The 15,351-nt window shown below is 38.9% G+C and overlaps 2 protein-coding genes across 2 annotated transcripts in view; both read left to right on the top strand.

Annotated features, from left to right (window-relative positions):
- The window catches only part of zdhhc7 (zinc finger DHHC-type palmitoyltransferase 7), a 12,214-nt gene extending 9,776 nt beyond the window's left edge, over positions 1-2,438 (top strand). Inside the window, exons 6-8 of the mRNA XM_034873785.1 lie at positions 274-355; positions 828-958; positions 1,340-2,438. Coding sequence (XP_034729676.1) covers positions 274-355; positions 828-958; positions 1,340-1,522 — 396 coding nt within the window. The 3' untranslated portion in view covers positions 1,523-2,438. The remainder of the gene's footprint in view (positions 1-273; positions 356-827; positions 959-1,339) is intronic.
- A 3,381-nt stretch (positions 2,439-5,819) lies between these two features.
- terfa (telomeric repeat binding factor a) lies at positions 5,820-15,309 on the top strand. Its single transcript, XM_034870139.1, has 13 exons — positions 5,820-6,089; positions 7,216-7,311; positions 7,880-8,010; positions 9,048-9,134; positions 10,352-10,489; positions 10,759-10,877; positions 11,447-11,983; positions 12,698-12,817; positions 13,678-13,800; positions 13,885-14,019; positions 14,398-14,480; positions 14,570-14,616; positions 14,955-15,309. Exons 1-13 carry the CDS (start codon positions 5,924-5,926, stop codon positions 15,111-15,113), a joined length of 1,941 nt encoding a protein of 646 aa, XP_034726030.1. The 5' UTR covers positions 5,820-5,923; the 3' UTR covers positions 15,114-15,309.
- The last annotated feature ends 42 nt before the right edge of the window (positions 15,310-15,351 follow it).

Here is a 15,351-nt window from a genome sequence, read left to right as displayed (position 1 = left end):
TGGAAAAAGGCTGCAATGAAACAAAGAGTGAAAAATTTAAAGGGGTCTGAATACTTTCCGTACCCACTGTATATAAAGCAACATAGCACCACACAGTTTGTTTTACCTATAGGTCAAAAGATTGTAAAGTTTAATTACAACTGTGAAATGAGCTAGCCTACATTACCACAGTATCTGCATACCAACCTTGTGGGATAAGAGAGGAATCTTTTTTTGCCTTCTCTTAGTCACTTGTTTCTCATTACCTCTCCTTTCCTCTTCTTCCTTCCACAGATGTACATAGCTTTGATTTCTGCCCATGCCCTGGGCCTCAGTGGTATGCACTTCTTCACCTGTATTAAAGTCCAGTGGAATGGTAAGTCCTCTCTATGTTCTGACATGTATGCATTGACATGTGTTTGTGTCAAAAATACAAAAACAGAATGTCAGAGAGATGAGTCAGAAGTACAGCTATTTATACAAGAAATTGAGACTGCTTATCGAGATGTAGAGAGAGACTGCGCAGAGTGGGAAAGGGATTGTGATCCTCTGAGAACAGCTGAAAATGAAACGGTAAATCAAGATAGTATTTCATTTTTCGAGCCTCTTCTGCCTGACTCCGCAAGGAAATATTTCCCACCTATATGTTTTCCATGCAACAAACATCCTTAGTTTTGTAAATATTTAGTTTTCCAACTTGTTAGAATTTGGCAATAGTTTTGGTGGGGGATACATTAGCGTAACTGAGAATATCCAGTCCTATATTCATTCATAATATTAATTTGATATCTCAACTGCTCAGTGCAAAAATAAAAACGTCAGCATTCTTCCTGTCCTCCTGTGAACAGAATGCAGTGACTTTTCCCCAGGGGTGTCTGTACTGCTGTTGATCTTCCTCTGTCTTGAAGCCATCCTCTTCCTCACCTTTACAGCTGTAATGTTTGGTACGCAGCTCCACTCCATCTGCAATGACGAGACGGTCAGTATCCAGTGCACCCCACAAGCTTTGTGCCTCTCACGTTGTGTGTGTGTGTGGCAGCGAGGGTCACTGTATGATGACAAGGGAACTTTAGTTTTGATAAATACCTTTTGGCTCTTAATATGATATCAGTAACATTTAATTCCTTGTTTTTTTCATACCCTATTGTTTTCTTTGAGGTTTGTCCCAATGCTAATGTAGATAGATACTTTTATTTATCCCCAGGAGGAAATTCACATGTCACAGCTGGCAGTACATAAATGAAAAACACTGAAAAAAGGATGTAATGTAATTGTGTGTCTTAGCCTGCTAATGAGCCAAAACAAACCGATAACTCAATAAGGGATCTTTTATTTACAGAAGGTTTTGAATGTCTTTCAGGAGATTGAACGTCTTAAAAATGAGAAGCCCACATGGGAGCGCCGCATGAGATGGGACGGAATGAGAGCTGTGTTTGGGGGTTCGCCCTCCCTGCTGTGGTGCAATCCATTCACAGGCCTGCGTCTGCGGCGCCTGTTGCTGTTGACCCATGCTCGCCGCGGCGGGTCCGAGTTTTCTGTCTGAGAGGAGGGCAGACGGATGCAGTTTGCCAACACTTTACCGTCTCTGAAGCAAGATTTCTTGTATGGCCTCCTCGGCGGTGGCTCGGATGGACCTCTGCTGCCTGAGGCTGTCCTATGTATGGGTGACAGGGAGACCGGCTGCTCCTTTGGGACCCCAGTCAATCACAATCACCACTGAAAGTTTGTATTCTCACATGCTGATGTGAACCGAGCTCCTTTGGTCTGTCAAGTGTTCTGAACAACTGGAATATTTTTTTCTAACATGAGCAGACGCTTTGGTTTGTTTGTGTTTTTTAGATAAAGCATGCAGGATGTAAACTCAAGTGGGTCTTGACCTTCCTCGTAGGTGCTGTGTGAACTCAAATCATGCACCCTTAGTTCACAACTTCAGTTTATTTTGCTGCACACATGAGATTGCAGAATAGTATTTGAATCAGCAACATATCTCTTATTACTGGAGACAGACATGTGGATCTAAATGGGGGAATGCTTGAAAGAGTTCTGTTGGACCCAGACAAGGGAATCACAGTCAAGGACATGCACTACTTACATGGCACTTGAGAGAGAGTCTGTATATGGAGCACATTGGACATCAGAAGTGGAACTGTGCTGCCTTGATTTGCATGTATAGCAGCTCAATCAGTCAACGTCTCAGCCAGGAAATGAGGCTTTCACTATCTTCAAATCAGCGAACAGGCTGCTGTGAATTCAAGCCTCATTCTTATTCAAGAGGACTGAGTGGTCTTGTGTTCCCTTCATGGGGCTGGAGTTGTTGATTCTCTAGTTTAGGCCAGTAGAAATTATTTTTGTTTTTTAAATTACTGCTGAAGCTTCTTTACCTTTTCATCAGTAAAGAAAACTCCTCAACATTTGACCATATTGACTCACTGGAGATTATGTAATTTAGATTAAAAAAAGAAATCATAGTTTTTTATTAGTTGTACGTATGTGTAAAATCTGCCATTCCGCCACTCCTACATGCTGCTCCACGTCTCATTATCTCCAAATAATCAGTGCCCCCCCAGACCACAGGTATACTGTATGTTTTCATACATTTCACAATTTCTCTCTAATTTGGAAAACTGAAGGCTACTTCTGTGTATAGTAGGAATCCATATGCAAGAACACTTGGGTAAGACTTAAGCATTTAAACTCTGGAAAATCTCGAGACATAGCCCAGTTTCAGACATGATGCGACATTTTGAAAAGGAAAACACAAAATCTAGCACAACCTCCTTTTTGGCTCATTGTGAGCTCAGATTTACAAAGCCAAGCTCTATTGTGCAGCCGGCCTGTAGAATTAAAAAGGAGCTGCTTTGCTGAAAGAGGATGAGGCACCAGGCTCATTATACAAGCTCTGATACTGAACAAAGTCTCCGCGAGCGCAGCAGACTTTTCCTACTTTACTCCAGAAATGTCAAGCCTGTAACTTCTAGTGGGAGGACAGTAGCAGCTACTTTTTCTAGTGTTATGAGAACACCTTTCCATGTTGTTTTTTTTGTTTTATCATTCAGTTATCAGTCAGAATTTATCAGCTTGAAATATGTTTTAATTATTGCCATGTTTAAGAAAGCGTTTTTCATTTTCATTCTGACTCTGTATCATTTATGAGCCTGTTTGCACTGAATGGATGTGACTTTTTGAATCTAGAGTTCAGTTAATTTGCTGGCTTTGTCAAAAAATAATGTCAAATCTAGATTCTCAAAGTTTTGGTTTTATGGCATGTTGGACAATATTCCGCTGTTTGCTCTCATCTGTGGTTGTCAGAAGGAACTCCACTGTTTACACTAAATGATATCTGATGCTCCATGGCTTTAATGTTTTTTAGAAACATGCTGTCATTAGAATGTAAAACGTATATATTTTGGGACTTAGGGACACAGCACTGAAAGCTAACAGCATCAGGGGATTTTTATTATCGTCGGCCTCTCATGTTATTCTGCTGGACTGCATAACCTCGGCAACATTTTTAAGATTCAATGTTGGAAGAATATAACTTTCTTATTCATGTCATCCTTTCTCAATATTCAGCATGGTTCATTCAGCAAGTCCTGTGTCCTAACATGCTCAATGTACTTTTTTAATTTATGAGGTGCAAAATGAACACACAGCATATCTATAAATCCTATGCACATAAATGGAATATGGATTGTATAAGACGAAGAAAACAACAGGAAATGTGATGCTGTTTAGTGTGGCAGATGCACAAATATGTTGCTCATAAAGCAACAGCTTTTAGAAAAATAGTTGCAGGCATTGGTGTCAAAATTACTTTGAGAGCCATTAAAAAGACTACAGTCTAATGAGAAAAAAATAAATAATTAGAATAGCAGAATTTGAAGTAACAGTGGCAGGACTAATACACTGTTAAACTTGTTGTGATATTTGTAGGAAGTAACTGGACATCACAGCTAATTATTGATTGACAAATTGTTTTGTGTTAAATATGTATATTTGATGTTGAGTGGTATGTGTTTCAAAATAGGACGGTCCTGTTTAATGGCCAAGATTAAATGCTGGAATCATGTCTTAAATTGGGATTCTGTTACAGTGTATGTAGTTTTACATTCATGCTCAGCAACAAAATCGATGAATTAAGATTTTAAAGCGTATGGTATTTTGGTCCACCTCTTGCTGTATGACTTATTAAGTTCCCATGTTGACTGTATGTTAAGATTATTAACATACAGTCAACATGGGGAAAGAATTGTTTGACTGCAAAATTGTGTTAACCAGTACAACAATATTCTGTCAGCTGTTTTTCCCACACTAGTTTGCAGTTAAAGGGGATTTGCATGAGAAAATGTGGAACATTTTGTGATGTTTAGCAATGATTCTCAACAGGATGGATGTTTGGTCTCAGAATTATCATTAGCATTGCCATTAACACTTATGAAAGATTTTGTTTCCTTCTCTCTCTCTTTCTCTCTCTCTCTCTCTCGCTTTCTCTCTGGGAGAATGTTTCCTCAAGAACAAAGGTCCTTCCGCTTTCTTAACAAAGTATAAAGGTTACTATTGATAATATATAAATGGAATGTTAATCAAGTTTTTTTAATTAATGTGTCATTGTATAATGTCTTATCTTTAATGTCATTCTTTTACATAATAAACTTGATCAAATTAAAGTAATACATTGTGATTGATTGTCCATCATACACAATTACTTTAGTCTACTCCTGGGTTATCTTTCTAGATAACATAGAAAGGTTTTTGGGTGTCACACTGACACAACATGCTGCAGATCTGCTAGAACTAAAGTTGGGTTAGATAGCAGTTTAGGGAGTGTGTCAGTTTGGACAACCTCTCCATGGGTGTTCGTTTCACTTGAAGAGATATACAGAGATACAATATGCAGTAACTGAAATGGGGGAACTGGGGAAAGGTATTGCTGCATCATCAAAGTAAAAATAGATATTACTAATATTTTAGTAGTTGTATATCAATGGGTGGGTCTTCTACTTTTCCTAATTTAAGTACACTTCACTGAAAATGATTACATACTTTCACCTACATTTTTGAATGCAGGACTTTTAGTGGAGTATTTTGTGCGGTAATAGTACTCTTACTTAAGTAAAGGATCTGAATGCTTCTTCCACCAATGGCTATGGCTTACCTTGCCTGTGCAGGTGCCCTTCTAAGAAAATGAGTAACAGTACTGTACATATTTATTCCAAGTGTACAGTTATGGTCATTGGAAGTGGGTGGGAAGCTGACAAAATGCACAAGTTGACCCTTTATATAGATTTGACCTGTACCCTGACGATACACAATTTTCTGTGTGGCAGTATTATGTTTTCTGCTTGTGTGATTCGTAATGAACTCAGAAAAAAAGAATTAGTAACTCCAGTCTGTTTCAACAAAGCCAAAGACAGTTTAGGATCTTTGGCAAATTGCAAGTTTGACTCCATGCTGCGCCCCTTTGCTGCATGTCAATCCCCCTCTATCTCCCCTTTCATGTCTATGCTGTCCTATAGCAAAAAAGACCTAAAATGCCCAATAAATAATTTGTAGTTGTAGGGAAACTGTTGAACATACGACTAATAGTTTGTAGGAAGTTGATTGTAGAAAGGAAGAGCTTGAAGGAAATACACACAATTTATGTGGCTTTATTTAATAATTTTAATGAAACGGGTTTAATATTCTGACTATATCTTTTTTTTCCTCCTTTTTTTAATTAATTTTATTGATGGTTTAAGTGCTGGTATTACACACTCCGGTACAGTAGGTGGCGGGTGCACCTTTTAACGTTAGTTTGTAGCCCGCCAAAAAACTATAGAAGGACAATATTAACCCTTTCTTTAACTGTCTATGCCAGAGACGCTCTTGCCATATACAGCATAGAAATAATAAACAGCTAGATAGGCTCTCGCCCGCCTCCTACCTGCTTCCGTTGACAACATCAATGGTGGACATCATGGCGGCAAAGAAAATTGTAAACAGCTACCAAACTGACGTTGTCGAATCGATTGTCAACCGGTGGATATTTGATTATTATTTTTCTTTGTTGCTAGAGCGATTTAATAACAAGCAATTCGTGGACTTAAGTGGCGTTATAAATATCCTTGAGAGTAAGTAACGGTAACAAACTGACTCACAGCTATCGTTAGCCAGCTAGGTTAGAGTTAACGTTGTTAATTTAGTTAACGTTAGCTCATTGTGTTCCATAGTTATATAACTGTAACTGTTATATATCTGTAGCTATGAAAGTGTCCGACCAACTTTGTCGTTACCGGGACTGTTATATCGCTTGTCAACCGTTCCTAAAGGTCTTGTTAGCCAAGTTTGGCTAACAAGAATTGTGGAAGCATTGGACCGTGGTAAAGTTGGTTTTATATTGGACGTTGGATATTCGACACATTTGAAAAATCTACCTATTACGCAGCTTGCCCTTTTGACCGATTAATATCAAAACACTTTTGATAAACTCAGCTAACTCCCTTAAACATTGCACAAAGAGTATTTAAAAAAAAAGAAGACATTCTTTGATTTTTTTTTTTAAGTAAAGTATATTATAAAACGAAAGTATGTTTTAGGGGGGGGGGGGTTGAAAAAATAAGCGTTGAATTAAATAAGTTCACCAAAAGTGTTTTGACATGAATTGGTCAAAAGGGCAAGAAATGCATAATATTGATTTTTTTTTTTTTTATGTGTCGAATGTTCATCGTCCAATATAAAACCAACTTTGCCATGGTATATATCGGAAGTGTTTTCAAACTGTCTTTTTTTGTTTTGTAAATAAATGATTTTAGGAAGCGGACCAGCTGGTTGGTTTTCCAAATATACGTCTGTTTAATTGGCCCATCTCCGTTAAATCAGAGCACAGGCTGCCGCTTCCCTTTCTTTGGACCAAAAGTTGTTGGAGAGGCCGACCGTCGTGTCCACTCAGTGCGTTTAGTCTTTCAAAGGGCTACTAGACTACCGGAGTCCGGTGTAACGTTAAATCGTGTTCTCACAAAGAGTAGAACTAGCTATACTATATGGCCTATTTTCCAAATGTATACCATATCCTGACCATGCAAGCATGAAAATAATTTTAAATTATGTTACAATTTCCCTCCCTCCCGTATCTCCAGTTGACCTTATATTAATACCTGGATTGAAATGAAGACTTGCTGAGTGTGAATGATTTTCTTACTATTTGAACATGTAACTATGTTTTGTGGAATGACAAACGTATTTATTGTCTTGTTACAGGAGTCTTGGACCGTCCTTTGGAGGCCACCAATGTTATAAAAATAAAGATTCGAATATTGCAATTTCTCACCCGGATACATAACAGTGAAAACATTGGTAAGATGAGTATTATACATTCATCATGATGGCACATGTACTGTCAGTAACTTTGTCAAAAATGTGTGTTGTTGGGGATTTAATTTAATTGCATCAATGCGTACACTTTTCTATATGTACATAGACACTTACGTAAGCTCCATGTAAAAAATGCAGAAGCGTAATATTTGCTTGCCTACCAGTGAATGAAATACCATTTATAATGACTCTGTCACAATTAGATGCATTTTCAATACAGCATGGCAGTGCCTAATAAAATATTCAGAATAAAACGATAGAGATAGTCTTTATCCATTTTGAGTTTCACTCAATAAAAAACTACATTTGGTGACAAATAGGTGATATCAGCTTGCCACCACAGCACTACATTGTTAAACACATTTTAATCAAAATGTCCGGCCACTTGATTGACCACCTGTATTGAACTCTCATACTGAAATGACAAAGTTACCGTTACAACTTGAACTGTAAAACCGAATTCAAGGCTTTTCCCTGAACATACTGTAAATCCAATCCTACTTGCATGTTGTGAACCAAACACCTCAGTGAAATATGTCTTTGTTTACAGGCAAGTCCTTTGATGCAGACAAGTCTGTGTCGCCTCTGGAATCAGCCTTAAGGGTGCTGGAACAAATGAGCCAGGATTGCAGTATACCACAGCAGGATTTTGAGAATGTACGCGCTTCAATTAAAGACATGGTGAGTGTTTTTATTTTTTATTTTATGTGTGACACAACAGCAGGGCGCTTGTGGCTCAGTGGTAGAGTGGTTGCGTGCCAATCGGAAGGTTGGTGGTTCGATCCCCGCCCCTCCAGTCATTGTCGAAGTGTCCTTGGGCAAGACACTGAACCCCGAGTTGCCCCCGGTGCTGCGCATCGGAGTGTGAATGTGTGTGAATGTTTATCTGATGAGCAGGTGGCACCTTGTATGGCAGCCCTGCCCACAGTGTATGAATGTGTGTGAATGGGGAATGTTTCCTGTAGATGTAAAAGCGCTTTGAGCAGTTGTTAAGACTGGAAAAGCGCTATATAAATACAGCACATTTACATTTACATTACACAAGGGCGTGCGTGCGTCTCTCTCTCTCTCTCTGGCCTAGGATTGCTACATCGGCTTCACTCCACCTGGCTGCCTAATAAAGGAAGAAGCTAGCTTGTTAAAAGATACATGCTTTCACAGAGTTTAATTAGATTTGATTTAGGGCTGTGCAATAAATGATTAAACAAAAAACAAACAATCAATTTGCCATGTTTTGTTTTGCAAGAACACTCTTATTTTGTTTTGTGTGTGTGAATGACGCGCATGCGCACATCCGCCCCTCCCAAAGCCATAAACTCTCTTAGCCTACACAGTCAAGGAGGCAAGTTGTGTGCATGTCATCCGCTGGAATTTAAAAACTTAAAGTAAAGATGGCAGAAGGAGGGCAGCCACAGCAGCGTTAGGTGATCAAAAAAGACAAAACCAACTCCGCTGTTTGGGAAAAGTTAACGTTAGCTAACCCTGCGGTCCCTCTGCCTCAGATTTTATTCCGATCCAAAAACTTTCTGTGAGATAAAGGACACTACAAGATTATACACGGACACTACCCAATATATATCCAAAGATTTATGAATAATCCTGTTCTACAATTGGGATTTCAATATTGACCAAAATATCGTGGTTACTATTTTTTCCATAATCGAGCAGCCCTAATTTAATTTAACAAATTGTTTTTTATTTTGTATTTCTGTCCTTAGATGGTGTGGATGCTCATTGACAAAAATGAGTTTGACAAAGCAGCACAAGTGCTGAACAAACACTTTCCCAAACCAATGGTTGGCAAGGTGAGTTCATTACCTAAACCAGCATGTTTACTCTCTGTCTCAGTAATTTCGGTTAGTCAAATTAGCATTTAACTTGGTCATAAGTCCATAGTGAGCAAAAGTGTTGTGTATTCAATCAAAAACATCCATCTGACGTCATTAAAATATTAAAATACCGAGGGAAACGGACAACTTTGTAACAAAAATGCTGTATTTCGTCTATTTATCTTGTGAGTGTTGCAACAGGACTTTCTGCATTTTCCTGACCCTGTTAGACAGGAAAATTGGGGGTGCAGCTTTCTTGTCAAACCTATTGAAGAACCGGTTAAGCTCGCTGGCTTTATTCAGCCCCCTTCAATCGCCTGATTGTGGTTGATGGATCCTCCACTCCTTCCATTTTTGTTTTTTTGTGGTTTTTCTGCTCCATCTCTCTCTAGCAACCCTCTCCCTTAGTTGTATATCTTGCCATGTAAACTGCCAATTCTTATGACCAGACAGTTAATGTTTTTTTATTGATTTTATTTTATTAGAAACTGAGGTCCCTTACACATTTACGTGCATTTATGTGTATGTAGCTCAATACTAGGGACATACTGTTACACTAATGAGCCTGAAGGTGTATAGACGCTGGGTCAACCTAATCAATATAGCAAAGAAATCAAACGTTACTCAGGCTGTTCTTTTTTTGTTAAACGTTCCAGTCAAAGAACTATACATTGATTATTTAATGTCACACATCTCCATGAAAGTAAAGTATACATTTCTTCTGTTTAGTCCTTAGCAGTCTCTAAAAACATCTAACTACCGTACTCTTCTTTCTGAAACTGTTGAGTCAAGGGTGGAGACTTGCACATACAGCACAGTGAAATAAGGTGCTAGTGCCAAATAGCAGAAGCAAGAGTTCTTTTAATACAACTTCAGTAATGGGATGAAAAACTCAACACAACACGTGTAAGCTTGTTGTTTGTTGTCTTGGTTGTTTGATGATGTGTGCGAAGCCGAAATAAAAAATACAATCACGTTATTAGATATATTTTTGTTATTAGTTGTGAATCAGCAGTTAGCTGGTTTTCATTTTCTATTACACATTAGTGTGTTTTAGTAAGTAAGTGTTTTATATAGTGTAGAAATTTAAGGCCAGCATTTGCCTTTTTAAATTCATTTATTTTAAATTTTACTTTAAGTCTATACATTTTGAAGATGGTTGTCACATTACTGAGTGTTTGTGTTCTCTGTAGAAAGCTGTATTTATGAGTTTCATCAAAAAGAAGAGTAAAATGCATGAAGTCGAGCAAATCAACTTCCTACGGTTCAAGAAGGAGATGTTGGCTTTTTGCCAGAGTATCTGCCCATCCAACGTTTCCTTTCTCCACAAGGTATGTTTGCATTACGCACAAGATAGAAGAGAGATTTTGGCCACAACTGTCCAATAATGATTAAATATTACAAATGTAGGTTTGCGATTTTATTGCCCTTTTAAAGATGGTCATCATGAAAACATGTTCATGAATTCAATAAAAAAGCCTTACCTCTGATGACCCACTCATTTGTTCAGCCAATCCACAGATACGCTGTTTGATTGGTTGGTGAAGTAAATGTCTTTTGTACTTATTTTGTGTTTTTAATTTTTTTAAATGTAAAACAGGCTGCATCGCATCTTCTTGATGAAAAACGTGCGGCGGAAAACGACACTGGACCTGATGAGCAAGAGAAAGCAGGCCCGTCCTTCACTCCACATAGAAACATCCAGCCCTTTGGACCATGGTAGGCTCTCTTGCTCCCGCTCAGTTCATTTCAAACAAGCTTAGAATTTCTTGTAAAACGCAAAATAGCCAAAGCAGATGGCACACTCTACCCCTCTCATTATGAGGCTACACAGCAGCAGAAACACAAGGCACACATTACAGTTTGAACATCTGACACAAAGATTCCTGTGTTCTGTATCTCCAGATCTTGTCCCCACCCATTTTTTCCTCATCAGGATGGCAGCAGATATTTCTTAATTTCAAATCTCATTCCCAAATCCCATTTCCGAGGGAGTCTATCTACTTTTATTGGGAAGGGTTAGAGGAAACAGTGAGGTCCCCTAATTATAAGCTTTACTAATACCCACAATTAGACGCTGTCTTAACCACATTTGGAAACCATACAACCATATTATTACGTTGCTCACCATATCCTATTTTTTTAGGGCTTCAGGCCAGAATGTTTCAAGTACAATTTTAAGGGAACTTTTCCTATTTTAAGCTAAAATGTCAACTGGAGACCGTTTTTATTCTCCGGCCTAAATACCCTGTTCAACCTCTTTTACTTGTCTCTGTCTTATCTGCCAGTAAACACACAATAATCCAGAGGGCCAGGCTGGAGGCGGCCTACAAGGCTTTGACTTCAGGATCAGATGAGATAACATTTGCTCAGCTGGAGGAAGAAGTGGAGGAAGAGGAACAGGCAAGAATAGACAATCTCTGCCTGCGCCTCTCTCCTAGTCCCAGGGACACCAATCAAGACTTGGAGCAGCATGAGTTATTTCCGAGAGACTCAGGCAGCCCCTTGGAGGCTTCCCCAGCAGACCAACCACCACACACAGACGCTGATCCTCAAACACAGGCAGGTTCGCTCTCAAAGACAACCCCAGTGCTGAGGAACAGGCGGCTTTACACTGTGGCACGACTGGTGGCTGAGCCGGACAGCCAGGGGAGCTCGCAGTGCACAACAGCTTTACCGGAAATGGAGACTGATGTCCATACAGAAGAGCCACCACAGATACTGGCTGTACCCAATAGAAAAGACTCCCAGAGCCCAATAACAGACAATGAGGTTACCATACCTGTGCGGAAGCGCCCCAGACGAGCCAACAAAATTTGCAGCAGGTACATATATTTTTATATATAACATCTGTTTTTAGAAGCCACTCCTTACAAGGTGGTCAGAGAATACTAAATGATGCTCTGATCAATCAAATGTCAGTTAGAATACCATTAACATTACCAATACACATTTTCAAATGGCAAATTATTTTTCAATGAAGATTTTGATGATGCTAGGGTTGGTTGCCTTATCACATCTGAACCAATACTAGTCCCGATACCGGTACCTGAAATATGGTTCCCGGTACCCAACATTACCTTTTTTCGGTACTCTCCCTTTTGTAATTACAAAACAAAAATTTCAGTTGTAAAAATAATTCCAAACCTATTTACTTAGAACATTATGTCATTTATTTAGAATATTTTACCCCGACAGAAATTAAACAAAAATTAAACCCCTCCCTCTCTCCTCCCAAACCTGTCCTTACCATTAGATTGAATAATTATTAATTTTCTTAATCACTGTAACTTTTTATTCTTGTATTTATATATTTTAGCCTGTTTTATTTTCATCATTGCTATTTATTTGCTTGACCACTTGACACCACTTTAAAGGCATTGCCGTGATTCACAGTGAATTCGACATAATTGCAGAGCCAACGTAGCTTGTTCAATTTTTTTTTTTTACACCTGGCCATTTGATCATGAGTAGGCTGCTTGTGGATCTCCTTTGCTCAGTGAGTGTACAGCACTAAAACGGCTTGTTTTCTTACACAGAGCCTCTACTTGTCCGTCGGAGTTGTCAACCGAGGATGACGAGGACCCCCCTGGCTCTGTGGAGAATGGGGAGATCTCTGCAGCAAAACGCCATAACCAGTCCAACAGTTCACTTAGCGGGTAAGCCCACATGTGCAGTATCCCCCCACAAAGGGCTGCCGTTTAGGTTATTTCCATGTTGTAAATAGAGCCCGACCGATAAATTGGCGGGCCGATATTAGGCATTTTCCAAGCTGTTGCTATCGGCTTTTTTTATGTCTTTTTTTATTTTATTCATTCATCAGAATTATTTTTTATAATGTCAAATGATTCTGATAAATGAATATTTATTAAAAAAATGTTTTTTAAAAACGGATGGTAAACCATGTTATGAGTGTTGCCATTGCAGAGTTTGTCCACCAGAGCGCCTTTTGCACATTCTTGTTTGTAGTTCCCCCACATTGGAAAAACTGTGAAAAATGTGTTGTTTGCATTTCCAAAGTATTCTGAACTGGATGATCTAGTATTAAGAGGCCGTCTACTACTTTTTGAGTGTAACCGGATGCAAGGACTCTCAAAGTGACTGCAAGTCTCTCTTGAAAACTAACTGGCTTAAGGAGTTATTGTATGGCGAATGATCCGAAGGAGTAGGTCAACGAATCAAAGTGAAGCATTGGAGCCAATGCTGCCATTGTTTTACCTTTTTTCTTCTTCTTCTAATCCATGGCAATAGCAAAGTTGGTAGCCTTTCCTCATTAGTGCCACCACACGCAAGTATAAACCGTTATGGTACTCCCATAACGTCACACTGGCGCTTTACAGGTCAGCTGCGGCGAGTATACCCCATGTTTAAGGCCTCACTATTGTTTTAGTTAGTTAGTTGGTTCACATTTAATTCCACTTTATGGAAGCTATAAGGAAATGTAATACTCTTTACATCTCTAAAAGTACACATTTTTTCCTGGACAATGCTTGACGGAGTCTCACCTCTCATAATGCAGAGACTCCACTAAGTCAGAAGAGTCCTCATCAGACAGTGAGGAAGACCAACAGGAGTCACCAGCTCCCTGCAAAAGCCCAGTGCAGAAACCTCGTAAACAACTGGCCAGCGAACCTCTCAGCAAGCAAGTCCAAATACGTTTATTTGATGTTACAATGTTGGTTTATGATTTGACTGAAATTTGACAAACTTTTATGTATTTATGCAGGGATCCAGATGTCATCTGTATCGCAGATTCATTGGACAGCTCACCCAATCTGTTCCCTCCTCACCCTGTCCCTCAAACAAGCTCCACTCCTCACAAGGACTCTGCTCAAGACAAAGGGCCTTCCAATTCCAAATGGTTAGTAAATATTAGACCAGGTGCCTCATCTTCGAATGGAATGGATGACCTGTAGTAAATGAATTCTCACATAGCATGGAACAGGAAGTTTTAAGTTCACCGGAAGATAATTCAATTAATTAAAAATGAATTTGGTTTTCTAAAAGTCACGCAAAACGTTTTTGACTTAATAATAAATAAGTTATAAGAAACATTGATTTTACCACATTTTGAAAAATTCCATAAAACATTCACTAACGCACACTAAAATGTCATCCAGTTAAATAACTGTGCTAAAATGATTAAAGATGCAGCCTTATTTTTTTCGGCAGCTGTTTATCAATTACCGTCATGAATAAGGGTGCCAAGCGTGAGAAGAAACTCTGTCCTTGTTCACAGGAAACGGCTGCTGAAAGAGGCTAAAGAAACCAAGGAAACATGGAGCGATGAAGAGTCGTATGTCGCCCCCAGAAAGAAAACCGGTAACATTTTATCTGCTTCTAATTATTCCTGTGTAAATTTAGTTGTGAAAATCTTGTTCATACGGTAATATTTTTGTTTTTCCCCAAAGGACGGCGCAATGAGAGCACCATTTCCATTTCAGGCAACAAGAAGAGGGTAAGCATAAGAAAACATGTTTTTAACACTCAGACCAAAAATGAAGTTATACATCTGTTGCATGTGCATTTTTGTGCTGCTGACAAGTCTTGAAAATCAGCGACATTAATAAGGTATATTAAAGGAATATTAAACCTGAAGGACAATCTTTCAGCAAACTTGTGTAAAAAGGATGGCAGATTTGGTTGCTTCATGTGTTGAAAAGGTTAATTTGCCTTAGCCTGAAAATGTCAGATATGACTGTCCATCAGCTGATGAAAGCACAACAGAGGCAGACTTCTCAGTACAGTCAAAAATAGAACTAGGCGGTGTAACCTGATGTTCCTGTTGTGTTGCAGATGTGGAGTGAGAGAGAGACACAGACATTGAGAGAAGGGGTCAAAAAGTTTGGAGAAGGCAACTGGAGTAAGATAATTGCATATTACTCCTTCGAGGATCGAACGAATGTCAACCTAAAGGACAGGTGGAGAACATTGAAGAAGATGAACCTGGTCTGAGGGGACAAGTTTAAGTGGATGGAAGGACATTGTACGATGGCCTGCTTTCAAAGTCCACATTTCTTCCCAAAAGTTTCTAAAAGCTGATTCATTTTATGGGTTAATGCTCTCTTTTTCCTCTTTATCATGTTTCAAGATATTGTACAATTTAAGTTCATGTCACCTAGTTCAGTACATTTTCCAGGTTTAATTTGTATGATTAGCTGTCTTTATTATATAAAAAGAAAAAAAACTGCAA

The sequence above is a fragment of the Etheostoma cragini genome, chromosome 1, assembly GCF_013103735.1.
Source record: "Etheostoma cragini isolate CJK2018 chromosome 1, CSU_Ecrag_1.0, whole genome shotgun sequence".
NCBI lineage: Eukaryota > Metazoa > Chordata > Actinopteri > Perciformes > Percidae > Etheostoma > Etheostoma cragini.
The sequence above is the reverse complement of the archived record's forward strand: the minus strand, read 5'-3'. Positions and strand labels throughout refer to the sequence as shown.

Excerpts from the sequence above, each read along its gene's own strand:
- terfa (XM_034870139.1), top strand. The coding sequence starts at position 5,924 with ATGGTGGACATCATGGCGGCAAAGAAAATTGTAAACAGCTACCAAACT. Across the intron at positions 12,818-13,677 it reads TCCAACAGTTCACTTAGCGG|AGACTCCACTAAGTCAGAAG; the intron begins GTAAGCCCACAT and ends CTCATAATGCAG. Across the intron at positions 14,481-14,569 it reads CGCCCCCAGAAAGAAAACCG|GACGGCGCAATGAGAGCACC; the intron begins GTAACATTTTAT and ends TTTTCCCCAAAG.